This window comes from Melopsittacus undulatus, chromosome 4, assembly GCF_012275295.1.
Source record: "Melopsittacus undulatus isolate bMelUnd1 chromosome 4, bMelUnd1.mat.Z, whole genome shotgun sequence".
Lineage (NCBI taxonomy): Eukaryota > Metazoa > Chordata > Aves > Psittaciformes > Psittaculidae > Melopsittacus > Melopsittacus undulatus.
The window spans coordinates 94,413,724-94,440,361 of NC_047530.1; the positions used below are offsets into that span (position 1 = coordinate 94,413,724).

Genomic DNA, 26,638 nt, shown 5'->3' on the forward strand with positions numbered 1-26,638 from the left:
CATCCTTTAAATATGTAGCATTGGCAATAAGCAAAGTCTACCAATATACTAACTCTTCTTTCAATTAGGAAGTCAATTTAAAAATTGCATTACACATATTTTTATGTGTGGCACTGATGACCATGAGATTCTACTTTTAAAATATTTTAATCACTATTTTTAGTAATAGTTGAAAGGGAAGTGATTCACTTGTCTATTTGATAATTCTGTGAACCTATATGTAAAAGGTAATCATAGAATCATAGAATAGTTAGGATTGGAAAGGACCTCAAGGTCATCTAGTTCCAACCCCCCTGCCATGGGCAGGGACACCTCACACTAAACCTTATCACCCAAGGCTTCATCCAACCTGGTCTTGAACACTGCCAGGGATGGAGCATTCACAACCTCCCTGGGCAACCCTTTCCAGTACCTCACCACCCTCACAGTAAAGAATTTCTTCCTTATATCCAATCTAAACCTCTGCTGTTTAAGTTTCAACCTGTTACCCCTTGTCCTATCCACTACAGTCCCTAATGAATAGTCCCTCCCCAGCATCCCTGTAGGCCCCCTTCAAATACTGGAAGGCTGCTATGAGGTCTCCATGCAGCCTTCTCTTTATGAGGCTGAACAGCCCCAACTTTCTCAGCCTGTCTTCATATGGGAGGTGCTCCAGTCCCCTGATCATCCTCGTGGCCCTCCTCTGGACTTGTTCCAAAAGTTCCATGTCCTTTCTATGTTGAGGACACCAGAACTGCACACAATACTCCAAGTGAGGTCTCACGAGAGCATAGTAGAGGGGCAGGATCACCTCCTTCGACTTGCTGGTCACGCTCCTTTTGATGCAGCCCAGGATACAGTTGGCTTTCTGGGCTGTGAGTGCACACTGAAGCTGGCTCATGTTCATTTTCTCATTGACCAACACCCCCAAGTCCTTCTCTGCAGGGCTGCTCTGAATCTGTTCTCTGCCCAACCTGGAGCTGTGCCTGGGATTGCTCTGACCCAGTTGTAGGACCTTGCACTTGTCATGGTTAAACTTCATGAGGTTGGCATCAGCCCACCTCACAAGTGTGTCAAGGTCCCTCTGAATGGCATTCCTTCCCTCTAGCTTATCAACAGAACCACACAGCTTGGTGTCATCGGCAAACTTGCTGAGGGCCCATTCGATTCCATTGTCCATGTCAGCGACAAAGATATTAAACAAGACCGGTCCCAACACCGATCCCTGAGGGACACCACTCATTACTGGTCTCCAGCCAGACATTGAACCGTTGACCACAACTCTTTGAGTGCAACCATCCAGCCAGTTCTTTATCCACCGAGTGGTCCACCTATCAAATTGAGGACACTCCAATTGAGAGACAAGGATGTCATGTGGGACAGTGTCGAACGCTTTGCACAAGTCCAGGTAGATGACGTCAACTGCTCCACCCCTGTCCATCATTTTTGTAGCCCCATCATAGAAGGCCACCAAATTGGTCAGGCAGGATTTTCCCCTAGTGAAGCCATGCTGGCTGTAATCCAAGTGAAAATACAAAAATCACAACAGTTAAACAGTTTGCACTTTGGTAATGTATCAGCATTTGTAGCTGGTAAGGTCTCTTTGAACATAATATTAATAATCTGTCAGTGAATGAATGCAAAATAAAGATGATTCTTTTCTTGCAGCCTATGTAGACAAATTACCAAAAAAAACCCACCCTGTTGTAGATAAGGATTTAGTCTGCTATCATATTTCAGTGTCCATCCTTGCTCTAAATGCTCACTGAACCTTTGCAGTGATACACTATAGTGTAAAATCCAGCACATCCTTTGTATAGCATCTGTGAAACTGGTTAAGATTTTTATCTTGCACATACTTAGCCAGGTACTATATACAAAAATAGAGACCTTCATGGCAGAGTCTCAAAATTAAGCCTAGTTAATGACTTTTAATTTAGTTTTGCAATTTAGTTTGCTCTTAAGACAGTTCAATCATAAAATTATTTTAGAAAATTTTGGCTACCCAAGGTTTTCTGTTTTGTTAGGCCTAATTCTACAAACTGTTCTAGAAGCTAATTCTAGAAGCTGTTGTGGTGCTTCACTTTGATCTGAGAGGTCTGATAAATAGATTCTGTTTTCAATTTACTCATGAATTAGCCACTTAAATGCAGTGTGACTGTCCACTCTGCATTCAGGTAGGAATGCAAATATGTTTACCTGGTAAATGTCTGAGTCTTTTGAGATTTATATGCTACAGGCAAAAATGTCTTTGGATGGCTATTTTAAACATTGCTTGCAGGAATGTAAGAACTGTTTTAATGAATCACAAAATGTTTTTTCTCCAAGAATATTTCTTGCAAAATGTACTAAAACCCTCTTGAGACAGTACTACTTGTTACAGTGAATTATGAGATGTTGGAAAAACCACCCCAAAGGAGAAGTTTCTAGTTGTCATGTGTTGGTTTATCTCTGTGATAACTTACGTTAGCAAGACACAACTGTGCTCACTCCTTAAAATCCTCCTTTAAAAATCCCATCTATATTTTTATTGGTTTTTACCAACAATTTGTGACCATTAGAGTATGATTCCATTAACCTTTTGAACCCATTTCCTACTTTCTGTCACTTAGTTAAAATCTACATAAGAATTCATGGTCTTAGGATTTTAATGTTTTCATATCTGATTTTGATACTGCTGGAATAACATTCCTTCTTTTAATCACAATTCCTCTTCTGAATCAGTGCCACAGATTGCTTTTCAGTAGAAACCTTCCATTAGAAATACTGAAAGTCATTGGATTTGATCATTACTATTTCATGGCAAAACTGTAATTACTTCTTGAACCAAGTAACTGCATTGCTCAGGCTTAAGTCAAATTCAGGCTCTTTTATTTTTTTTTTCCCCAGACTATGGAACTCACTGTTCCAAGAAGCCATCATTGGAATTGTTGAGAAATTGCCTCTCAAAAACATCTTGCCAATCAATGTGCAAGTAGTTGTAGTAGTACACTGCCACTTAAAAGTCATTACATTTACTTGTTTCTTTGTCTTCCTTCACACTGCATACTCTGTATGGTACTTACATAATATACTATAGGCAGCAATTTAGGTATCCAGATTAAAAGTATAGGCTTCTTATACCATCAATGGAGAGATAAAGTACTTCAGAAGGCAATTAAGAGTACATCAGTGAGAAACCTGCCTGCTTTGTTAATTACTTGAAGGATCAGGATGCTTCTGATAAATACCCAGGACAGATGGTGAAGATGCCTGAATCTCCCCAAAGCCTGGGTTTTGTGTTCGTTTATTTTCAGTTGGGATGGGAAACTAATACTGAAATTTGTTAAAATAATGTCACTGGAACTGCAATTTAAATGCATTCAGAAGCTCTCATTATTTCTTGTTCCCCTGAAATTTTCTCCCTCTAAGATGATTTTTCCAAGAAAATTATGATTTCCCATCTCAGTCGGTTATAGATAGATTATAACCTAAGTAGCCCACGATTTTTTCTTTTGATCAGCTTCAGAACAGATTAGTATGTCATGGTTGGACAGACATTCCAGTTTACCTTTATTTGCTTTTAGCTTTTTCATGTAATTGTTCCTATCTGAGATGCAAATTAATCCACTCTTCTGGCATCTTTAGTCAATGGCCTAGTCTTTGGCCCTACTGTGCCTCTGCTGCTTGTGGCTTTCTTCTTAATAACAAATAACTTCTCAGGTCTCTGCCATGTTCCCGTGCTGGCAGCCCACATCATTCCATTTTGTATATGTGGAGTCTGTGCTTTTGAAACAGCTCTCTGTCCTCAACATGTTCCAGGCACTACAGGAAAACAAAAAAGTTCTCTTTAAGCCCTCTAGACATGTTTTTATCTGTCATTCTTTGACAGCAAAACTGGAATAATTTTAAAGAAATCACAAGGGTCCTAGCTTTTTTTTAATTTTAAAGAAATCACAAGGGTCCTAAAAGCTTTTTAAAGGCTTTTTTTCCTGGATAATCTCATACACTTATCTGTGGTCCTGGTGTCAGGATCACAAGCTTCTACCTACCACTGAAAAGAACCTACTCTAATCTATCATGTGAACTGCTGTCTCCACAGCTGGTCACCAAGCTGCTGAACAGGTATCTGGGTTGCTGCATACAAGGATATAGACTTTTGGTAACTAAATCACCTACCATTACAGCTTTTCAACAACTCAGAGGGTATCCCCTTCTCCAAGAGGGACCACTTGGCTCTGTTTGCTCCTCTTTGTAATGCTCAGTCTCTCTGTGTTTCCTCTCCAAGTCTTTCTTCATTTACCTTTTTTTTTTTAATCCCTTATAATTCCAAAACATTTTATATTTATTCCACTTTACCCCCATCTACTGGTAAAACAAAGTTAGCACATGTAATATACCACTAACTACAGACGAGTGACTGGCAGAGGAAAGGAACTGGCTCCTGCTTGTTTAATATGAGTCACCAAAGTACTTGATAGATGGGATGGGAAAGGGAAAGGAATAGGAAAGGGAGAAAGCAATTTCCTTTATAGATCTAGTTGTACAGCCTGTACTGCTTTGATTTTGCAGTGAGCTCTTTCTTAAATTGATCACCCTCTCCTCATTTAGAAAAAGTAGCTTGCACTGAGAAAGTTTCCATTCATAATTTTAAAAATTTAGTAACTAAACAATAGACCATTCTGCTTCTCTCCACAATTAACTCTTTTCTTTATAGGCATGTATGTACAGCATTAATTATTACCAGCTGGATTTTTTTCCCCAAGTCTCATCTGAAAATGCTTCAAATTGAATAAATTTTAAATCATTCTCCTTTTAGAATAAGCTAAATTTCTGAACACTTGAAATGTCACAGTAATTCTAGCATTTCACTTTGCTTCCAAGACCAAAGCAAACCATTGCAGAAGCCAATTAGAAAGAGCTGAGAAATGCTCATAAAATGAAGGGCTGACAGCTAAAGATTCTAAATCTGATGGACTGTCTTGCAGACTGACATGGCCAATGTCTCTGCCTATAAGCAAACTTTAATCTCCTAAACAGAAAGAAAAAGAGTTTATTTTTAAGGCTAACTTTCTAACCAGAACAGTCCCTCTTCTCCTCCTCCTTCTTTTCTGCCCTCTAGCGACCAATCAAGCATGTTTCTAACTAAACTAGTTAAGCACACTTCAAAAACACTTTCATATATATCTACTAGGCCAGGTCATGCCACTATCATAGGTGAGCTGCAAAGGCAGAGGTAATGGCTGAACGTCTCTGGTGGTGGTAATAACAGGTGGGTTAAGACGCCCCTGCTTCCTCTAGACAAACTCCTACCACATATAATGGGTGGGATTTGGCACTATATCTCAGCTGTGGTTGTGTAACCATATTGTTATACAGAAGGCTGAAGAAAAGGACTGGATTATACAGGGTATTTTCTCAAAAAGAAAAACAACAACCTAACAGATAGATAAAAGTAGATTTATTTTATTATGTGAATCTCAAAAGTTAGTGTGAAGTCTATTAATACACCAATCCTAAAATATGCCAAGAGTCTTTGATTCACTGAACTGAAGGCTAATTGAATCCTGCTCCTACAGTATAATATTTTTCTAAAATTGTTTTCCATTCACAGACATCTGCCAAAGTTTTATACTCAAGCTATCAGGAAGCCATACTGGAAAAGGAAGTCAAGCAATAGGCAATATAGAATAATAGTATCTTTTTGGTAAAATGATGTGGAAAGAATAGGTAGTTTGCTTATTTTAGATCATGTTCTTTATAATCCTGCCCTTTTTCTAACCCAGATATTTTTTTCCATTAGCACTTGATGTATGCTTTTGCCAAGAGAAGAAACATTGATTTTTATACTGAACTTGTGAAATACTGCTCTAAACTTCTTTAGAAAAGCTGGAGAGCAGTATGTGTTTGTCTTTACACTTCCGCAGACTATCAGATACATGGTCCGTTCTTCAGTTTTGAAATGGAAGCCGCCAACTTAGTGCATTTGCTACTTCTGCTGATTGTCTGAAGAAGGGTTTATGAACTCAAAAGCTCATATATTTTTTCAGCTATGCTAATGGGGCTAATAAAAGATACAAATGCAGGTCTTGCTTTCAGTCTGTGGAGCCTGCATGTAGAAAGGGAAGTTTTCAACAGGCATACTTTGGAGAAGTTGGGAATGTTGGAGATGGCTGCAGGCCTGTGAGCCACATTTGATGACAGTTTATGCTGGAACATTATGGCTATATGCAAAGCAGCAGATGAATTATGTATGTGTGACAAAGCTGATAGAGGGGTTCTGGTCATAGCCTGACTCCTCCCTGCCTGCCAAGCACAATGACAAGAGGTCATTGACAGAAAAGCCAGTGGGATTACAGAAAATACATGACCAAGGCATCATCTGTTTTTCAAAGCACACAGGTTTTGTCCCTGTGCTGGCTGCGTTCTTCTGTCACACTTCAACTGTGGCTATGTGTAAATTAGCAAACTGAGCAGAGCCAGGCAATAGATACAGGCACTGGACCTCAGCTTGTTCCTGTAGCATGGGTTTGGCCTGCTACAGCTAGTAGTCTCCCCAGAAAAATTCCTGGGTACAGTTTAGGCATTAGTATGCACCAGTGACAGTCACCTTAGATGTAGCTGCCTTGTTTCAGACAAGGATGTTTATCAGAATGGAAATGACTAAACTGTACAAATTAGTAGCTGGATCACTTTCCTGGTTCTTAAGCCATTTAATTTACTAGTGTAACAATAGTCTGCAAGTTCAGTTGAGTCTGGAGGAACTTATGTTTCCTGCCTTTGGAACAGCATGCTACTGACCCCATTCAACTACCTTTTCAAATGTGTTTTATTATGGCATGAGTGGAAAACTACATTTCAAAATTACCAACTGAATCCTCTTCTAGTTAGTCCCATCTAGGCTCAAGCTTCCCTATCACAGTTGCGTGGCTTACATAAGGAAGAGAGATGCTTTCTGCTCTCTTCCAAAACCTTGAACTGGCAAAGTCAACTAACAGTATGTAAATTCTATTTTATATGATTTCATAGTCACTATGCAAGCACTTAATTTCCTTTTGAGCAACATATGATGTTATTAGCACGAGTCTTACACATTTCATAGAAAAAAATCCCTTAATAGTTAACTTGTAATCTGTATTTAATTGCTGTAAGCAGCAAAGGAACATTTCTGTTCTGGGACAAACTGCTAGCGCTGTATTTGACTTTCTGTCCTACAGGTCTTTCCTTAAAAAGGAGCGGGCAGCAAGTTAACGACACACTATGTGAGGAGTGGTGTCTTTTATCTTGCTTCCTCCCCGTCATTTAAAAAGTGTACTGCAAAACTGTTTTGCATTAACAGGAATCCAGTTTCAGACTGCTTCAGCAGCAGTAAGTGGGAGAGCGAAGAGCAGACGGGGACAAGAACAGCACTTGTTGAAACAAGACGAGTTCCGTGATGTGGAAAAAGCCAGCAGATCACTACCCCTTCGGTTCAATCCCAACTCCTGCAGCCCGGCCCCGGCGGGGCACATCCGCCACGGCAGCACCTCCCAGAGCACAAAAAACACACCACCACCAGAGGTAAACCCTGCCGGACCCCAACCACCACTCCTAACCGCCCGCAGGCCGCAGCCCTGCTGCGCATGCCCGCTACGATCTGCCTCCCGTGCCTAGCCACCCGGGGCGCCTGCGCAGCTAGGCCGGCAGTGGTGCCGTGGAAGGTCCTCCCGGATCCCTCCGCCGAGGTGCGGTGGCCCTAGCGCCCCGCCCAGCGGAGCTTGCTGAGGGTTGCTGCCGCGCAGGGTCGTGGCCTGGGAGCGGGGTGGCCGGGTCTGCTCGGCCGCCTCTGGCGGGCCCGGCATGGCGGGGCGGCGGTGCGCCGGAGGAGCGGCCGCCTTGTCTGAGTCGCCGGGCTGCGGCGCGGCGGCGGAGCCGGCTCGAGAGCTCTTCGAGGCCTGCAGGAACGGGGATGTGGAGCGGGTCAAGCGGCTGGTGCGGCCCGAGAATGTGAACAGCCGGGACACAGCGGGAAGGAAGTCCAGCCCGCTGCACTTCGCTGCAGGTACCGGCCCGAGGCCGCCGTTACCGCTTCTGTGGGGGAAAGGGGAACACGGGGGGGCAGCCCCGCCGGGGCCAGGAGTGCTGCTGGGTCACCCACCTCCGCTTCCCTGTCTGCGTGGGGCCTGGCCCGCCGAGGGGCCCTGGGTGCGCTGTATCTTAGAGGGCCCCGCCGTGGGGGCGCTTCGCTAGCCCCCGTGTGCGGCCTGTGGGTGTCTGTAGGTGCGATGTCCGCCCGACAACCGCGTGGCTGGCTCGGTGTCACCCGCGCGGTAGTGGTTGCAGAGTGGTAGGGGTGGCGTCTTGTTTCTGCCCTTCTGTTTCATAATTTGTGTGTTTAAATGAACCTTAGCTGGTGCTGGGGATATCTGGACTGGGGTTTAGACTCTTCGTATTGTGGCATGTGAGCTCTGACAGGTAACATATGCCCCAGGTGCCTTTTCCATTGATTTTAGCAGGACTGCTAATCTTTAAAATGTCACCCATGAAGAGTAACTGCATTTGTGTCTTTAACAAATAGACTTTGTTAATTCGGGTCTTAGATGCGCAAACAACTGACATCACAGAACAACTGCTTCTGCGGGCAACAGGCCAGAGGATTGTATCCCACCTTTTCAGACAAAGACCTGACTGTGACTGTTGTTTTCATGTTTGTTTTGATTTGATTACAGCATTAGATGTCGAGCCCCAAGGCTGGCAGGCTGCAGAACAGAGCAGCTTCTTTCAACTAAACTATATGGATAGTAATAAAGAACTTTGTTTCTTTACTGAGTGGTTTTAGAAGAGTTTTCTACTTCAGGTGTCCTTTCCAGTAGCTCTGACAGGTCTAAGTTCTTGAAAACCTCATCAGGACAGCTGCTTTCAAAGATTTAAGAAACTTGGTCAACAAGAGGGCCCAGGAGACAAAATATCCTGTCACAGGGAAAAAAAATCTGCAGCTATCTTTTTATATCCAGCAGTGCTGCAATAGTAAATGCTGAACTTCTAGACACATGAGTACATTTTACAGCAGGCTGTGTTTAAGGAGTTCTTCATGTAATATAGTGATCTAGTTTCTCTGGACAGGAGTTGACCTGTCTTGACTTTAAAAGACTCCTGGTCTATAGAGAGCCTTTTCTTTAAAAAGGGCATAGCAATAAGTTAATGTAGTTTTTAAACTTCCAGTGTTGTATAACAGACTGGTATGTTAGAGGCAATTGTCATGCTTGTGTCTGCTTCAGACTTGATACAGAGAAACTAATTCCTCTTCTCAGGTGACTGTAGGAGACGTCAAAAGTTCCTGGTTCACTTGTGACATAAAATACTTGTGTAATTTCTCAATTTAATTGTTTTCCCGTGCTTCACGTTAAACTTAGCTGGTGTCAGCCTACCTGCAATAGAGTCAGTGAGAAAGATGGACATGAGTAACTCTTGGATTTTGGGTTTGGGTTTTTTTTTTTTGTTTTGCTTTTCCACCATTATTCATAGGTGGAATAATAGTAGCTTCTTTTGTCTTCTGGCTCTAAAGGAATTACATTCCAGGAAGTAAAAGCAAAAGTGTGTTGTATTCTTGCTTTGTTTAGCCTAGATGACTAGGTGTTCTCAGAAGGTGCATTACAAAACTTCTCTGACTAGTTTCATTCAGCTTCAAGACTTGTTTTGTGGAAGAGGTGGAGCTGAAGTATGCAGAGAGGCTTTTCTGTTGACGTTTTGGTCTTTTTTAGTGGCATTGTGGGGTTTGAACTTGGGTTCCAGTTTTTAAGTCTTTTCCCAGATCTTGTGTAGCAATTTAAAGAAATAAAACAAATTCCTCTTTTTCTATGTGTCATTCTGGAAAGATGGATTTTAAAATATTTTTAAAATATACTTAAAAAATACTGCAAGCTCTCCCTGGGTGTGTGTCATTATTAGATGTAATACATACTGGCATCTTGGTGAAGGCTGCTCTTTGGATTTTGTACTGCAGAATTGTATGTGGAGATAGGTTGTACTGACACTTAAGTCAAGGGCCTACCACCCTTCACAACATAATAGGCACAGTCCTCTCTCACTATAAGCTGCATATACTTACTGAAGTCAACCCTTTTCATCGCAGTGTCTGTCAAACTGGAAAAGTATCACAAGGGTTTAGGAATTTGGCAGGAACCAAAATGCTTTTCCCTCAAACTAAAATTTATTGAAAATATGAATGCCTTAGGCAGGGGAGAAGAATTGGAGCTCAGTTGTTTCTGTTAGCTTTTCATCCTGTCAAAATTAAGTGAATGTCAATTATGACAACAGTGACTGTAATTTTTTTTAATTATTATTATTGTTCATATGCTGCTACAAGTTTCTACTGTGATTAATAGTGAGGATTTGTTCTCCAGAAAGTTACAGACTTTTAGCTGACAAGTGCAGTGAGCTACTCTGCTGTGGTAGAAGAATGTCAGCTGGAGGCCCTGAGTAGCCTTTCTGCTTTGCAGCAAGAAATAAAGCATTCATGATGTTCAGTTATCCTGTGCATTTGTAAGCTGTGATACTGTTTAGTTGGTCTTTTGGTAGAAGCTTAAGAGCCAAACAAAATCCTATAAAACCTCCACCCCTTAAAAGTGACAGCGTTTGCTCTTGGGATTTTTTTGGGGTTTTGTTGTTTTTTCTTTTCTCAATGAACTAATGGCAAAGAGGAATTGTTGCACTAGACAGTGGCTCACTTTCCTGTGTGAAAGGCTGTCCCCTTTCCACTCTCAGTGAAAATGAGAGGAAACAGGGACTATCGCAAAGAGTTTGGCCATCCCCTCTGTACACATACACCCTTTAGAAAATAATGAGGAAATACTTCTCTTCCCATATATGGTGCCCTGTTACGCAAATGCTTCCACAAGGAAGTAAGGAATCCCTGCTGTGCACTCAGTGCTGAAACGAAGTTACAAAGATCAGTATGATGCAAATGTTCCTGTCTCAACATTAAAGTAACTACAGGTAGTTTAGGGATGTTGCTATGCTTAGGGTGTTTTCCAAGTGGACGCAGGCTTTGAGCAGAGAGAGAAGCTATGGGTTGCTCATGAGCTCTACCTGTTTGAACCTGTGTACTAAATAGAGGGCATTCAGGTGAACTCTCCACAGCTGATTTTCAGTTATGGTGTTAATTCCTGCTAAGGTGGACATTTCACTTTCAAAAACATGGCTATACAGCAAAACTCTGGGGACAAGAACACCTTCTGTACAGGAATGAGTGGTTTATCTAGCAGAGATCTGGAGAGAGAATTTGATCAGAGGCTTTTCTAATATGGCCAAAGCAGTTCTGGAAAACATTTTTTGATACTGAAAGAAGATAAGATACCAAGCAGTCTGTCATCAAGTAACAGCTTTGATGTGTTTGCAGGGCTCTGGCACTTGTGAAAAGTCACATCTATGTAGATCTTTAAATAATGTAGACAATTTTGAGTATACAAACTAGAAACAGATTTTTTTATGTTTTGAAGACATAAGAAAAAAATCTGGACACATTTATAAAAATAACAATATTTAAATGTCTTAGTTATGAAAGCTAAATTTAAGAATGAGAAATACGCTGCATATAATTTACTGTCTAGACAGTATGGCTGCATAGGTATATGTTGTATAGGCACTGATTACTTTTTTTTTTTGGCAGCAGAAATATGCATGCATGTGCAGTGAATGTGGTTTACTGTGCCTGGACAGATAAATTGTTTCTACACATACCATATATCTAATACAGTTTTCATCTGAAGTATGCTGAGCTCCTGTTTTTTGTTAGGATAGGTAAAGTGCCTTCTGTTTGTTAAAAGATGGGTAACTGCAATCTTGAGACTCAAAACAGAATTTGCTGTACAGTATGTGGTTCTATTGTAGTCAAGGTACTAGCAAGCTAAGATTTGTATTGTTGGTAATTTACTTTGAAAACTTGAAGCATGTTGCCAGTATAGTCTTGTGACTGTTACTTGAGAACACCTTGGAGTTCATCCTGAGATTAAAAATTTTCGCATAAAATTATTTTTATAATAATCAGAAATCTGTGGGGAATGTGGTCTGCTTGCCAGGCTTTTGAGGGAAAAGAAGGAAAGACAGAATTTTAGAAAGGCTTTTCTGAATACCTTTCCAGGCCTCTTTACCTGTGGCATATACAGCTTGCATGAAAGATCTCTCAGAAGGTAGGATCCAGAAATTGCCTAGTAATGGCAATGGTTTTTTTTTTTTTTGCCATTCGAATAGTGAAGGTGAAAGTGCTTCTTGCTCCAGGATTTCGGTTGCTGACAGTTTGGAAATAGCTGAGTTTAGTGAAGAGCATGTTATGACAAAGGTCAGTTGGAACTTAACTGAAAATGAAAACTTCAGTTGTAACTAAAATCCTGACACTTCTCTCATGTTTCTGTGACTTTGTTACTGAAATACTGTGTAGCTACTGGAATAAACTATTTCTAGCTTGTGGTTGCAGGGATTTATACCTGGCTCCTGACCTTCCATAAATGATTTGTAACAAAGTTAAACTTGCTGCAATTTGAGTATCACTGATTTTGGCAACAGTGTGGTGATTCCCTCTGAGGAAAAAGCTCAAGACTTGATTTTCCCCCAGTTCTTCAGATTTGCAACTCAGGTATTTGAAGCAAGGAATGTCAGCCAGGTCCTGCACGTGGGGGTTATTTCCCAGGAGGTACTTGGCACAAGTTGAGACATACCCAAATATGGCTCTTACGTGCCCTAATAATCCCTAAGACCCAAAGTGACCTTCTTGAAACCTTTGAGGGATTTCTGTAGGCAGTGGCCTTTAGAATGTAACCAGATGGACCTAATTTTTGCAAGCAGAAGTCCTAGGTCATTCTGGCCTCTTGTGAAGATGTTCAAGAAAATGTTGATGCAGTTTGATGTCCTCATTTATCTGCTGATATATAAATGCACAAGGTACAGCTGAAATTAAACACTTGTAGCTGTAAAATTGTTTTATAAGAGCATTTACCTTGTGATATGTTTCTACCTCCAAGTGTAAAAGTGGGAATATTTTTTTGCTGTCCCTTAACTTGAATGACAGATTTGTAAAAATAATAATAAAAAAAAAGCTTCAATGTATAACAGCACTTTTGTGCTTCAGTCAAGATCAAATATTTCTAATAATTTTAGGCATCGCTGAAAATAGGCATTATGAATATATTTAAATTACAGTTGTGCATACTCTTATAATAAATTTCTTCAACAGAGCATGGTTTCAGATAAACCTTCTGTGTCCCTAAGGATTTGCTTAAGTGATCATTTCTAAGATGGAAACTATGTGTGCATTATGTTAATTATTCCTTAGAAAGCAAACAGCCGTACTTCAAGTCTGAACCTGGGAGCAGTGCTGCTTACTTGCTTTTTAAAAAATACTATCTGTGTGTTTCTATAAAATACTTTCCATGTTTTGGGATCTTTTTAAAAAAACTTGGAATACAAATTGTACGTACATTGACTTGTAACCATTCTTATTGCTTCCAGGTCAGTCCATCCACAAACGGGCTGTGGTTTGGCAGAATATGATTCAAAATACTGTTTGGTTTAATGGCAATATAAAATAACTAAAGGAGGGTATTTTTGTCACTGTTGTGTTCTTTTTGCTGTGTTTTCAAGAAGCTGTTGACTCATTGGAGCCCTATCAAGATACTTATTTTTCCAGTAATCTTGAGTATAGTTTTTTCGTATTTATTTTAATCTAATTTTGGGTTGGTTTGAACACCTTTAGTGTGTATATGCATTTTTAATAAAGAATGCCAGTTGTGATTGTTACTTGGAATGGTTACTGTTATTTAAGATGGTTGTTTTAATGTGTGTATGTGGGACAGGGAATTCTTTCACACTTGACACCTTTCCTTCTGTTATCTCTTCCAGGTTTTGGTCGGAAAGATGTAGTTGAATATTTACTTCAAAGTGGTGCCAATGTCCACGCACGAGATGATGGAGGCCTTATTCCTCTTCACAACGCTTGCTCTTTTGGTCATGCTGAAGTTGTCAATCTTCTCTTGCGGCATGGTGCAGATCCTAATGCTCGGGATAATTGGAATTACACTCCCCTTCATGAAGCTGCCATTAAGGGCAAGACAGATGTCTGCATTGGTAATTTTCTCCCATACTTCCCGTGACTGAATCATTTCTTTTCACTGTGAAAAGCTGACAACCTTATAAGACCATTTTTAGTCCATGAAGCTAGGACTGGTATAAAGATTAAAAATCTTTCATAAACTTAAATTCAAATGCCAATTTTGTAAGAAGTGAGTTGGAGCTGATGTGAAATAGCTACTCTTTTTTTGTGGTTGTCAATCACAGTCAGCTGAGATTTCCTTCTGCCTGTCTGTGATTGTTCCATTTCTGCTTTGCTTTTTTCTCATAAAATGTGTCTAGGCATTTTTCACTAGCTAAACTGTTCACAGGTGACATCAAGGAATTCTGATGCTAAAAACTTGAGAGGGGAAATTAGGATCAGTAACTGGATGTTTCTTTTGTTGCTTGTGGCTTAGAGTAATGATAACATCTAACAGGCTTTGTCTTGTAGAATTGTTTTCTCATGGAAAACTTTGGCATTTTTTTAGTACTGCTGCAGCATGGTGCTGAACCAACCATCCGGAACACAGATGGAAGAACAGCTTTGGACTTAGCAGACCCGTCTGCAAAAGCAGTGCTGACTGGTAAGGGATAATCTTTAGATAACATTATGACTAATAACAGGCAAATGAATATAATACGGTATTTTGGTTTTTGTCTTTCTGATATTACTTTAACTTCTCTCTTTTATAGTTCTAAATAGAAATTCCCATATGGCCTTCATCGTCTCAGTCATGGGATGTGTTCTGAATACATAATTTATTGTGCTAATTCAGTAATGGACTGCCAGATTTTTAGCACTTACATTCTCTAAAGTTTTGGAAGAGGAGGATAAGTAGTGGACTTCACATATATATTTAACAACTAAAGAAACTCTTTTTTGTCTTCCAGGTGAATATAAGAAAGATGAGCTCTTAGAAAGTGCCAGGTATGAACGTTTGGAAGATAACTGTAATTTAGTTGTATTTTTAGAATTGCATGTAAAGAATATATATGTTGGCTTTTGAGCTGGCATTCCATCTAGATGCTAAGCTTTGACTGTTATCTGTGAAAAGAGCTACAAAAATAGTTACATAAATGCATTTTTTTGTTTCCTTTTAATGCTGACAACACATCAGCGAATGTATTAGTTCAAAACAGATCTAGCAAACATAGTGAGGAAAAATGTAATACATTACAAGCTCCTAAAAATTGTAATACAAATATTTCTGCTATTTTGTATGTTGTTTTTCAGGAGTGGAAATGAAGAAAAGATGATGTCTCTACTTACACCATTAAATGTTAACTGTCATGCAAGTGATGGCAGAAAGGTACTTTTATTTAAAACCTGATTTAAAATCAGCTCACTCTCATATGTTTCACAATTATTATTTGACCAGATTTTAAGAATGGTAAACTTAGATTCTATCTATTTCCTTTAATATATGTGGGAAAATATGATTGTACCTCTCTAGCAGTGTAGCTGATTTTTTTGTTTGTTTGTTTTTTAACCTTAAAAGGACTGTGTAGGTATTTCCATCTGGGAGCAATAAACACCTTTTCAATTGGAACTTCTGCTTGACCTTCATATCTGCAGTGATAAAAAAGGGAGGCCTTTCATAAATCGTTATTGCTATCACAGAGAGATACACACAGGTTCCTTATTTACCTTGCCATACAGCCTAGGCAAATTATTGCTACTGTTTCAGGAACAAGCCATTTATTGCTACAAGTATTGGTAAGGAACTACATGAAAAATATTAAAAATCTGCATTCTAAAAAATCCTGATAATCCCCTGGGTTCAGCCCCTGCCCTACTGAAGGTTCAGATTATTGAGTATCAATTTTTGGCATCCTCATTGTTCTCATTCAGTATGTGTACTCATTCACTTAAGTTTTGTTTGAATTAGTTTCCCTGTTTAAGGCTTTGTGGTAAGATTTTGGGATCTCCAAAACACTTATGCATCTATATTTTCCCATCTTCTACTCATGAGACTCATCTTCTAGGAACCATGCAAACCCAGTTCAGTTGATGGGTTTGTAAATGAAGAGGATAAGATTTCTCTTCACTAATTTGTAGCTTTGCCTCTGGTGCTGCTGATGGGAATGCTTGAGTGGGTTTGCCGTGAAAGATCATAGAGCAGTTACCTAAGTGCTGTGTGGAGGGTGAGAATTCAGGAGAGATGGTTAAGTTACTGTACTCACAGATGCGGATTACAATCTCTGTTGATAATTTTTACACTTCATCTGTTGATTGGCAGGGAGTCCTCTTTATAATTTAGCAGTCATAATTTCTAATGGCCATCTTATTTCCCTTTTCAAAAGGGACGTAGTTTGTCCCAGCAAAGTGCATAGGCTAAAAGACAAACTGCAGGACTCAAAAATCCTTTAAGGTCTTCATTGCCAGAATGTATTAGTGATGGAGGAAATTCAGGATTTGTGTTTCTGATGACTCTGAGAGTGGTCAGTAAACAATGAGCATAGTTTTCAAGTGTCTGATTCAAGCACTCTGGGTTTTGGGCTTTTTTTTATGTTGCAATTATTTTAAAGATTTCAGTAACTAGTACTGTTAAGTTTTGAAAAAAATAGATATAAAATCAACACTTTGATTTTGTATTACTGATTAATTCTATATTCTGTCATTTCAGTCTACTCCTTTACATTTAGCAGCTGGGTATAACCGTGTAAAAATAGTACAGCTCTTATTGCAACATGGGGCTGACGTACATGCTAAGGATAAAGGGTAGGTTCCTTTTTCATTTGTTCAGAATAAACAGAATTTGTTTAAAATTGAGAAGAAGTAAAGAAGAGTAATACTATTTTAGCCATGAAGAATTTCTGACTTGAGACCATTATGTCATTTTTAACCTTTCTGTTATGACAAAACTGCAAAATGTACAGGCTTGAGACCTGTGAATCAGTAGAATCCAAATTGAGCTAACTATAGAACGTGCTGCCTTTTAGGTATCACTAGCCAAATTCTTATGTCTTGTTTAATAAAATGCATTCATATATGAATGAATTGAACACGTGAATGAAGTAATCAAATATTTCAATGACTGAATCAGTCTTAATTTTCTTCTTACTTTTAAGTTTCTGCACTTCTTTTTTTTTGCAAAAGAATATGTTAAAAATTGAAGATCTGTTTCGTAGAGCTTTTATTTGGGCTACATTTTTCAAGCATTTGGTTGCTATGTCAGGAAGTGTAGTGAAATACAGGCATGCTAAGTTTAGTTATGTAAAATATAATGGAAAACCTATTTTTAAAATGTGTATTTGTGTACATTGAAGATTGTGGAAAACGAACTCTTATTCCTTTTTTTTTTTGCTAGGATCACTTCACTGCTACATAAATAGCTCCCTAATCAGACAGCTTTAATTGTCCCCTTGGGGTTGTAATTCAATTCTGTAATTTCTCCCACACTAGCCCACAGTGAAAGAATTCACTTCGGGCAATTTCTCACTTGCTCCTAAGACCATGGGGTTTGAGAGCTTATGAAGCTGGCTCTAAAACCTCTGTGGTTCTGCTGTTATTTTAAATATTGTTCCTTAAATCTTAGCCAGTAATAATTGGCTAGTTTCTAAGGGAGAAGATAATTTTACAGCAAAGTTCCTTTGAAAAAGGAAATAATTACTGGCACTCCTGAAAATCCACTGCAGATAGTTCTTCTTGCTTAGGGTTGTGAGTCTGAGCAGACTGACTTCATTTACAGTAAGACATTGCTCATCTTTTGATTATTTTAAACATTTATTGTTTTGAAAAATGCTGAAGTTATTCTTTGGGTTCTTCTCCAGCTTCATATTTCCCCTCAACTTCCTTTGAACATCTATGATATTTTTATAACGTGATCAAGGTGCAGCACAGTGCCATTTGCAATGTTACAGATGCATTTGAAATTGAAATATGCATACTAAGATAATCATCCTGCCCCTTTCTCTCCTATATAGAGATTTGGTGCCACTTCACAATGCCTGTTCCTATGGTCATTATGAAGTAACAGAGCTTCTAGTAAAGGTTAGTCTTTGAAGAGATTAAATTGCAAATTATTAAATAAGAACAGTTTATAATAGACTACTGCAAGTTGCATATATTTTATATTTTGTACCTTGAGTTACAAAACTTAAAGAACGGTAGGCTGCTTTTGCTTGACATGTTAGTGTTTGCTAAGCTGTAGCTACAGAATCTTCTGCTTGCAAGGAAGCTTTTTTTCTTATAAATGTGCTTTCTATTTGTAACTCTCACTGCTCCAAAGCTTAATGCTTTTGTGCCACCAAGTAAAAAATTCTTATATCAACCTTTCCACCCTCACTCAAAAAAAAAAAACCCATAAAACAAACAAACAAAAAAACCAAAACCAAACCAATGTTGACTATAGAAAAGTATTTCAGAAGACAGAGGTTTTTGAAAATACTGATGAAGGTCATAAATGTTTTAAAATTAAGGAGTAATCAGCCTCTGAAGAGAATGAACTTTATAAAATTAATTCTGGCTCTAAATTGTAGCATTCACACTAAAGAAGGGGAAATGTGTAAATTTTCCTAATGTAAGTGAACCCTTGGAACTGAAGTGGCTTATCTGGGTTATGTTAATCTTGAAGATAAAGTATGATGTGCATTAAACTACTGACTCAAAGATGTGGCCTGCAAAGTCTGTGAGTGGTGTCCACCAAAGGACCTTGTGCCTATTCTCTGCTGCTACAATAAATCATTATCATTGTGATACCTGGGGTGTTCTGTTAGATAGGTCTGCAAGTCTGGATGCTCAGGGAATGGCTGTTGTTGTCCTTTTATCTATGTGTCAGTCCCCACTAATTCTGTGTGTCTTTCTATTGGTTTAGGAAAAACTGTAAATAAAAAAAAAAAACTGATTTTTTTTTTTTAATTCAGAGGCCAAATGTAAAGTGAATCTTTACAGTTGTAGTACTGGACAGAGAAACCCTTTTGCCTAAACACTGCTGTGTGTCTTAGCTGTCAAGTTAGAGTTGTATTCCCTCTTGGATTTCAGCTCCAGTGAATCTTGTATTATTTTTTGCAAAGCACTAAGGTTTTAACTGGAGCAATGGGAAAGAGCATGTTCTGTCAAACTATTGAAGTCAACTTGGAGTACCTATCACCTTCTAGATACCTCAGCATTCGTATGTTGGGGAGTATTCACAGAACATGAATGTATTTTAGTGCAACTTAGACTTTTTCTAGAGCTTGTTCAAAGGTGATTTAGAGTATATGAATTAGGCTCTTTAACAGACCTGTAGCAGAGTTACCCTTTGAAATTCTGGAGAAAGCCTGAAGAGACTACCCTGCCTTTGAATTCTTTGAATGCACATGTGAGACACTAGAAGATTAGCAACTGCAATGTGCTGAAATGTATTATGTTGGAAATTAGTGTCTGGAGAATGTCTTGGATACAGTTTGCTTAGAAGCATTGATTTTTATTATAACAATCTACTGCATTGAAATTAATGATAGAAGTCTTTCTAATTATATGGTTTTGATATTGTAACTTTTTTACCCCTTTCAAGCATGGAGCATGTGTGAATGCAATGGATCTGTGGCAGTTCACCCCTCTGCATGAAGCAGCTTCTAAGAACAGGGTGGAAGTATGTTCTCTTTTGTTAAGTTATGGTGCTGACCCAACACTGTTGAACTGTCACAACAAAAGCACCATTGATTTGGCTCCAACACCCCAATTAAAAGAACGATTAGCATGTGAGTATAAAGTGAGATCAATTATTGACTGTAATATGTACTTATGTTCCCTAGATAAGTGACCTGCCAGCAATCAGATTAACAAAAATGCTTACACTTTCCAAGCAATTGTGCAATGTTAGACAGTACATTACATTGTTTATAATTTGGGATAGCTACGTTTTTCTGAATGTAGGCCTTTAAAATAATTTTATGGTCAGTTTTATAGTCATGTAGTTATGATGGGGTTTGTAACTTTCCTTCCCTGAAGGACCTTGCCAGTGCACTTTCATTTTCCATACTTGGTTCTTTCATTGCATCAAGACTGTTGAAATATTCGTGTTTATTCCACTGTTTTGTTTGAAGAAAAGAAAAAGCATAACTCTTTAGAATGCTCAGTATGTTTGAATGTGCCACAATTGCTGGAAGTTCAGATAAATTGATAAAAGACATTGCCTGTTGTCCAGCAGACTTAAGGAGTTGGAAAGAATGCCCTCAAATCCTGTCCTTGAGTGGCCAAACAATAACTTCTGGGATATGCACAAAAAATCCCAGTAAATACTATGTTAGACTTCATGTTAGCATCTAGAAATGGTTTGTCAAAGGCAGGTCAGGAGTAGAGTTTTGCATATGCTAGAATTGGTACATATGTGAAGAGCAGAAACTAGAACAGTGGCAAGTAAAATAGATCTTGTTCAGCCAGCGTGGATGTCTCTGGCTTTAGTTTAGAAACAAAGCACATTCATGTAGTGTTTTAACTTAGCTAAGAAGTTCTGTCAAGTGATATAAAAGGTTAAGTCTGAGTTGGAAATGTCTGCAGTGTGGTCTGCTGAATCAAATGAATATTTTTATCTGAGTGAAAGAAACATTATTCTTGATGCTTCTCAAATTGAGGAGTATAACCTCTGGTATATATTTCTTTTTAAAGACGAATTCAAAGGTCACTCACTGCTACAGGCTGCAAGAGAATCAGATGTAGCTCGTATAAAGAAACATCTTTCTTTGGAAACAGTGAACTTCAAACATCCTCAAACACATGAGACAGCATTGGTAATATTTCAGGATTTATTAATTATTTTGCATATATTGTGGCTGACCTAAACTTACTCGGTAATAGTTCAGAACTGAAAATTTCAGTGTCAAGCAGTGTAATTCAAACCAACCTGGAATATCCAGTGTCTAGTTAAGCAATATTAATATTTTGTTGTTAATGTTAAGACTAAATTGCCTGTTTAATTTGTCTAAATGACTGGTTTTCTGTAGTCTAGTTTTAAGCAGCAGCAAGCTACATATGTGAGCTTTGTAAAGCATGAAGGGTTCTAGCAGTTATTCGAGAGGGAGCTCTGGAAAATACTGGTATAAATACAAAAGCTTGTGTGGAATCTCCCAAATTAATAAGCTTATGCATGTTTTGTTTTGTTGGGGTTTTTATGCTGTTGAGTGTGCATATAGGCAGCTCTTAACTGTCAACTCATCAGCAAGCAGTAAAACCTGTATATTGCTAGCTAGCTGTAATACTTTTTAATGTTCTCAGCACTGTGCTGCTGCATCTCCATATCCCAAGAGAAAACAAGTATGTGAATTGCTACTGAGGAAAGGAGCTAACATCAATGAAAAAACGAAAGAGTGAGTGGTTACAAATGATTACTATAAACTTCTTGTTTAGAAGATTTTGCAAAATACATATTGAGTTATTCTTTTTCTTTTTTTTTTTTTTTTTAAAAAGCTTCTTGACTCCTTTGCATGTGGCATCAGAAAAGGCTCATAATGATGTTGTTGAAGTAGTTGTGAAACATGAAGCTAAGGTATGAGTTACTATTCATACTTCCTTCTTTTTAGGTTTGCATACTACGTAGGTTTTCATACCATGAGAATGGTACCCTTTACATTGGAACCCTATACATGGAGGCATCTTGTTGCTTTGGTCTTATTTTGTAAGAAGTGTGGATGTAGTCCTCACTGTTAACTGAAAGCTTGTAGAGTGTCTGATTCAGTAATAGTGGAATGCTTAAGGAAGAAAAATGTAGGGGATATATATGAACAACAAGAAGCTAGACAAAATTGTGTAACAGGTAGACTTTGTGATATTGTGTGCAGTAAAAATTACAATGAAGGCAAATGTTAAATCAGCACAATGCTTAGTTCAAATTTCCACAAAAAGAGAAAATGGAAAGGAGGCATTATCTAATGCTTGAGTCCTCCAGAACTGGAACTGATTCTGTCACTGGAATTTAATTACAGCTGGACTGCAGTGAAGTTTCCTAGATCAAACTGCAGAAACAGTAGGGAATACAAGTAACCTTTGGGTGCGGAGTTTTAAACTGTTAAGTACACCTTAACTGAAACGCACAGAAAGTTCTCAGTCTGAAAAAACACAATAAACCAATGCATGTAAAAGCTGTTCTGCAGTGTTGGGATTGAGGGTTTGTGCTGCCATGAGTAGAATAATGGCAGTAAAGTAATAACTTCTGTATGCAGTTAAATTCTGTAACTGTTTCTGCTGGATTATCCACATGCCTCTAAAGGCGGGCTATTCTTCCTCAGTAAATGCAATTAAAACTTTATGAACTGCTTTTCTTAAAAAAAAAATGTTTCTTGAAATGTCATGCCCTTTGGAAATGTGCTTCATATGTTATTTTAGTCAGAAAAATACCTGTGAAATGCTCCCAGTCAGCAATGCAAATACCTTTAAGTTTCAGTGGTGATATTTCTTGTCTGTTGTTTTTAGGTTAATGCGTTAGATAACCTTGGCCAGACCTCTCTTCATAGAGCAGCACACTGTGGTCATCTTCAGACATGCAAGTTGCTGTTGAGTTCTGGATGTGATCCTTCCATTGTGTCTCTGCAGGGCTTTACAGCCTTGCAAATGGGGACTGAAAGTGTGCAACAGCTACTACAAGGTATAACTGATTTAGTCAAGATCTATTTCTGAAGTAATGTGGTGCTTTGTTTTACTTGCCATTTCAAGTGCTGTCAAGAAATAATAGTGAATAAATGTCAAAAAAAAGGCTTTCTACAAAAGACAGTACTGGTTTGTACAGATCTTATTCAGTAACCAAGTTCACAGGGAGACTGCCTACTCTGTGTAGTTGAAGTACCATACACTCTCTGGGATTCAGTTCCACAGATTGTTAGAGGTGCACAGACTGATTTAATGGTTTCATAGCCACCTGGAATAATTATAGAAAAATCCAGACATAGGGAGGGGGGAATCTTTTATATAGAGAATTAGTTTCAGAAGCAAAAAAATGGCTGCTTTATATTTGTGAGCATGTGAGGGGTACATGAATTTTCAAGATTAACGTTTGGATGTTATGCACATAGCTAAGCTTCTTGATACAGTCTAATTCCGAAACTGAAATAAGAATGTTTGTTTGGTTCCACAGAACTTCAAAATGTATCGGAAGCATGTTGCTAAAGGCAACTTGCGAAGCAGTGTTAGAGATAATACCTGCAGTTGTAGATAGTAAGAAAAGACATAACCTGTCTATAATTGGTTAACTTTTTTTAAAAAAGGGAAATAGTTGAAATACTCAAATGATTTCCTGTCTTAACAAATTCTTTCAAGTGCATACACTTACCTTTCTTGCAATCTCATTTATTTTGCAGAAGGTATCCCATTAGGTAATTCTGATGCAGATCGACAGTTGCTGGAGGCTGCAAAGGCTGGAGATGTGGATACTGTAAAAGTAAGCTTAATCCTGTCCTAAGAACAAGAGGGAATTATATCCCAAATTATCATTTCAGAAACCCTTCATTGACTGCTTTAGAGTTGTGATCCCTGCGCTAAAACCTTTGTATTGCACAAATATTACAGATGACAAAATGTAGTATTTGCTACCTCCAAAAGTTTGTATAGAAATCATGTGAATTTGGGAGGAGGGATTTTTTTTTTCTTTGCACACAATCGATGAATAGTAATCATTTTATGCAAAAAAAAAAAAAAAGAAATAAACTTCTTAATGCAAACAATTTTTTTAAATTAAATGTGTATAACATGACTAAATTAAGGTGTGACAACACTGTATATAGTGATGCATGTTTTGTTTTGGTCATTTCACAGAAACTATGTACAGTTCAAAGTGTGAACTGTAGAGACATTGAAGGACGTCAGTCTACACCACTTCATTTTGCAGCTGGGTATAACAGAGTATCCGTTGTCGAATATCTTCTTCAGCATGGAGCTGATGTGCATGCAAAAGATAAGGGGTAAATACTCAAATGTGTATTTTCTTGCAACTGTAATTGCTGATAACTTTCAGCTCTTGAATATTGCTAGCTGGTAAACATCTCATCTTTCAACTTTTTTATTTTCATGTAAAGTTCTGTTAGATGTTCAGAGTATCCATGAATGCATTTGTCAGTACTTGAGACTAGAGTGTCAAGAATTTCTCTAGCCCTGTGTTTTTATATCTGTTCAGTGCCACTGCTTGTTGCTTGCTTACTGCTTTGGCAGAAGATAATCCTACTGTATTAGACTATTGTGAAAAATTAAAAAAAAAAAAAAGAAATTGTTATGGTTTGATTGTTGAAGGTGCATTGTATTTTAAGTTTGTATCACTTTGTGAAAAAAAGACCCAATTTTAAAGATAATTTCTCCCTTTTTTAATTGCTTCCAGAGGACTTGTCCCTTTACATAATGCTTGCTCATATGGTCACTATGAAGTTGCAGAACTACTGGTTAAACATGGTGCAGTTGTCAATGTAGCTGATTTGTGGAAATTCACTCCCTTGCATGAAGCTGCAGCAAAAGGAAAATATGAGATTTGCAAACTCCTGTTACAGGTATTACATATGTTGGAGAGAGTTTACTTTCTTTTCTTTCTTGTTCAATCTGAAATGTGATTGGACTTCTTGAGAAATTGATTTGTATTTTGTGGTTTCTAAATTGAGCTAAATATATATTTTCAGTAAAACGGGTATTATTGGCAACTGCATTGTCCTTTTTCATACAGTAAGTGGAAGACTATGAAGGACTGAATATGTGTCAGACTATTTGGTCAATGATGCATAGGATACCTAAGATGCAACATGTTTATTCTACTTACATACTTACCACCTGGTTTTGATGTGCATAGCATGGAGCTGACCCTACAAAGAAAAACAGAGATGGAAATACTCCACTAGACCTCGTTAAAGATGGTGATACTGATATTCAAGACCTACTTAGAGGAGATGCAGCTCTACTAGATGCTGCCAAGAAAGGTTGCTTGGCCCGAGTGAAAAAGCTGTGTTCACCTGACAACGTCAACTGTCGGGACACACAAGGACGACATTCAACACCACTACATTTAGCAGGTCAGTGTTTTAATTAAGTGGTTTGATCAGAGTTACTAGTTACTGTGTCTGAACTTTCTGTGTCTAAGTAAGTTTGAAGTGTAGCCTCAAGCTAGAGGATTTTTTATTTTCTCTTTAAGAGTTACTTATATTGCTCTTCTAAACTACTTAATGACTTCAATTTCCTATTATCTCTAGACAAAGAGAACCTTTTCTTGTTAACTAGCAGAGGTTTTAAACCCAAATACTCTTAAAATAGGGTGAAACTGGCCTTACTAGTAGATAATAAATACACTGTCTTCACTGCTGTTGACAACTTTTAAGTAATTTAAGTGAACTGCTACTTCTATATAGTCTGTTGAGGATGTTGTTTTAATATGTTTTATTTACTCTGGCTTTTGCAACCTTCCAGCTGGTTACAACAATTTGGAGGTTGCAGAATACCTGTTACAGCATGGAGCAGATGTGAATGCACAGGATAAAGGAGGTTTGATTCCTCTGCATAATGCTGCATCTTATGGGGTAAATATTTCAGACTTTCTGAGGCTTTATTTATCTTTATATAAATAACTGAGGTGATACTTTTCAGTGACAGCATTGTGAGCCAATGTTTTCTTGAAAGCTTTTGCCATTGAGTTGTAATGTAATCCTACTTGTAAAACACAAAATATTTGATCATAGGCAGCTGATTGTAAAGGTGGAGACTCTTCTGAATTTGTAAAATTATGGTTGGAGTTTACGGAATTAACACTTAGAAAACCAGCAGCCTGGAAGGTGTTCCATAAAATACATTTTCTTACCTGTGTTAGTCAGATTTTATCAGCAAGATCTCATTTTCACTTACTTGGCTGGTGTTGAGTCACTAACTGTTTTTGTGTACTTCCTGGATCTTTGTGTTCAGATAAGTTTTTATTCAAAACAGTTAGGAGTACTTTCCAAACTAGAAGTTCAAATTCATGCTTTTTTCCTTCAGATTCCCCTGGATTTGGGATTCTGTTGTAGTCTGTCCTTTTTTCACAAGAGAAGAAATCTTAACTTTTTACTGGTATGTTTCTGGTGAGGAAGAAAATACTTTGTTTAATACACTTGTTAATCATAATGAGAAAGTAAATGTATTTTAAGAAAATTCAGAATGAGGATTACAGAAAAGTATCAGTAATAGTTCTGAGTTACTTTAATACACTGTGGTACCTTGGAATTTAACGGATGTTCTTATTTTCCAGCATGTTGATGTAGCAGCTTTACTTATAAAGTATAATGCATGTGTGAATGCTACGGACAAGTGGGCTTTCACACCTCTGCATGAAGCAGCCCAAAAAGGAAGGACACAGCTTTGTGCCTTGTTATTGGCACATGGGGCTGATCCTACTCTGAAAAATCAAGAAGGACAAACGCCATTGGACCTGGTCACTGTAAGTGATGGGCTCTTCCTGGGAAATCTGTACTTACCTGCTATTTGGGGCAGCTCATATAAAAATGTCCTAAAAACTGTAATACATCAACTTCTGTAAAATCTTAAATACCGCTATTTCTCTGGTGTGTTATGTGTACCTGGTAAAAAAATCAGTAGAGCCTTTATAAACCTGCCTGAAATATTTTCTTGTGCTAGACTTCATATTTCAAGATGGGGTGGAGGGACAACACAAACAGACAAAAC

At 38.3% G+C, this 26,638-nt stretch overlaps 1 protein-coding gene across 2 annotated transcripts in view; it reads left to right on the plus strand.

Annotated features, from left to right (window-relative positions):
- Positions 1-7,627: 7,627 nt before the first annotated feature.
- Positions 7,628-26,638, plus strand: part of TNKS2 (tankyrase 2) — a 30,412-nt gene continuing 11,401 nt past the window's right edge. Inside the window, exons 1-19 of one of the 2 annotated variants that reach the window (XM_031044636.2) lie at positions 7,629-7,999; positions 13,831-14,055; positions 14,529-14,624; positions 14,932-14,968; positions 15,275-15,350; positions 16,668-16,762; positions 17,968-18,034; positions 19,539-19,725; positions 20,633-20,754; positions 21,239-21,330; positions 21,431-21,509; positions 22,433-22,604; positions 23,314-23,393; positions 23,768-23,913; positions 24,324-24,489; positions 24,783-25,002; positions 25,394-25,503; positions 25,955-26,026; positions 26,205-26,393. In XM_031044636.2, the coding sequence (XP_030900496.2) occupies positions 7,798-7,999; positions 13,831-14,055; positions 14,529-14,624; positions 14,932-14,968; positions 15,275-15,350; positions 16,668-16,762; positions 17,968-18,034; positions 19,539-19,725; positions 20,633-20,754; positions 21,239-21,330; positions 21,431-21,509; positions 22,433-22,604; positions 23,314-23,393; positions 23,768-23,913; positions 24,324-24,489; positions 24,783-25,002; positions 25,394-25,503; positions 25,955-26,026; positions 26,205-26,393 (2,433 nt within the window). In that variant the 5' untranslated portion in view covers positions 7,629-7,797. Of the gene's footprint in view, positions 8,000-13,830; positions 14,056-14,528; positions 14,625-14,931; positions 14,969-15,274; positions 15,351-16,667; positions 16,763-17,967; positions 18,035-19,538; positions 19,726-20,632; positions 20,755-21,238; positions 21,331-21,430; positions 21,510-22,432; positions 22,605-23,313; positions 23,394-23,767; positions 23,914-24,323; positions 24,490-24,782; positions 25,003-25,393; positions 25,504-25,954; positions 26,027-26,204; positions 26,394-26,638 lie in introns of both variants that reach the window. The other variant, XM_034061808.1, reaches the window with a different exon arrangement.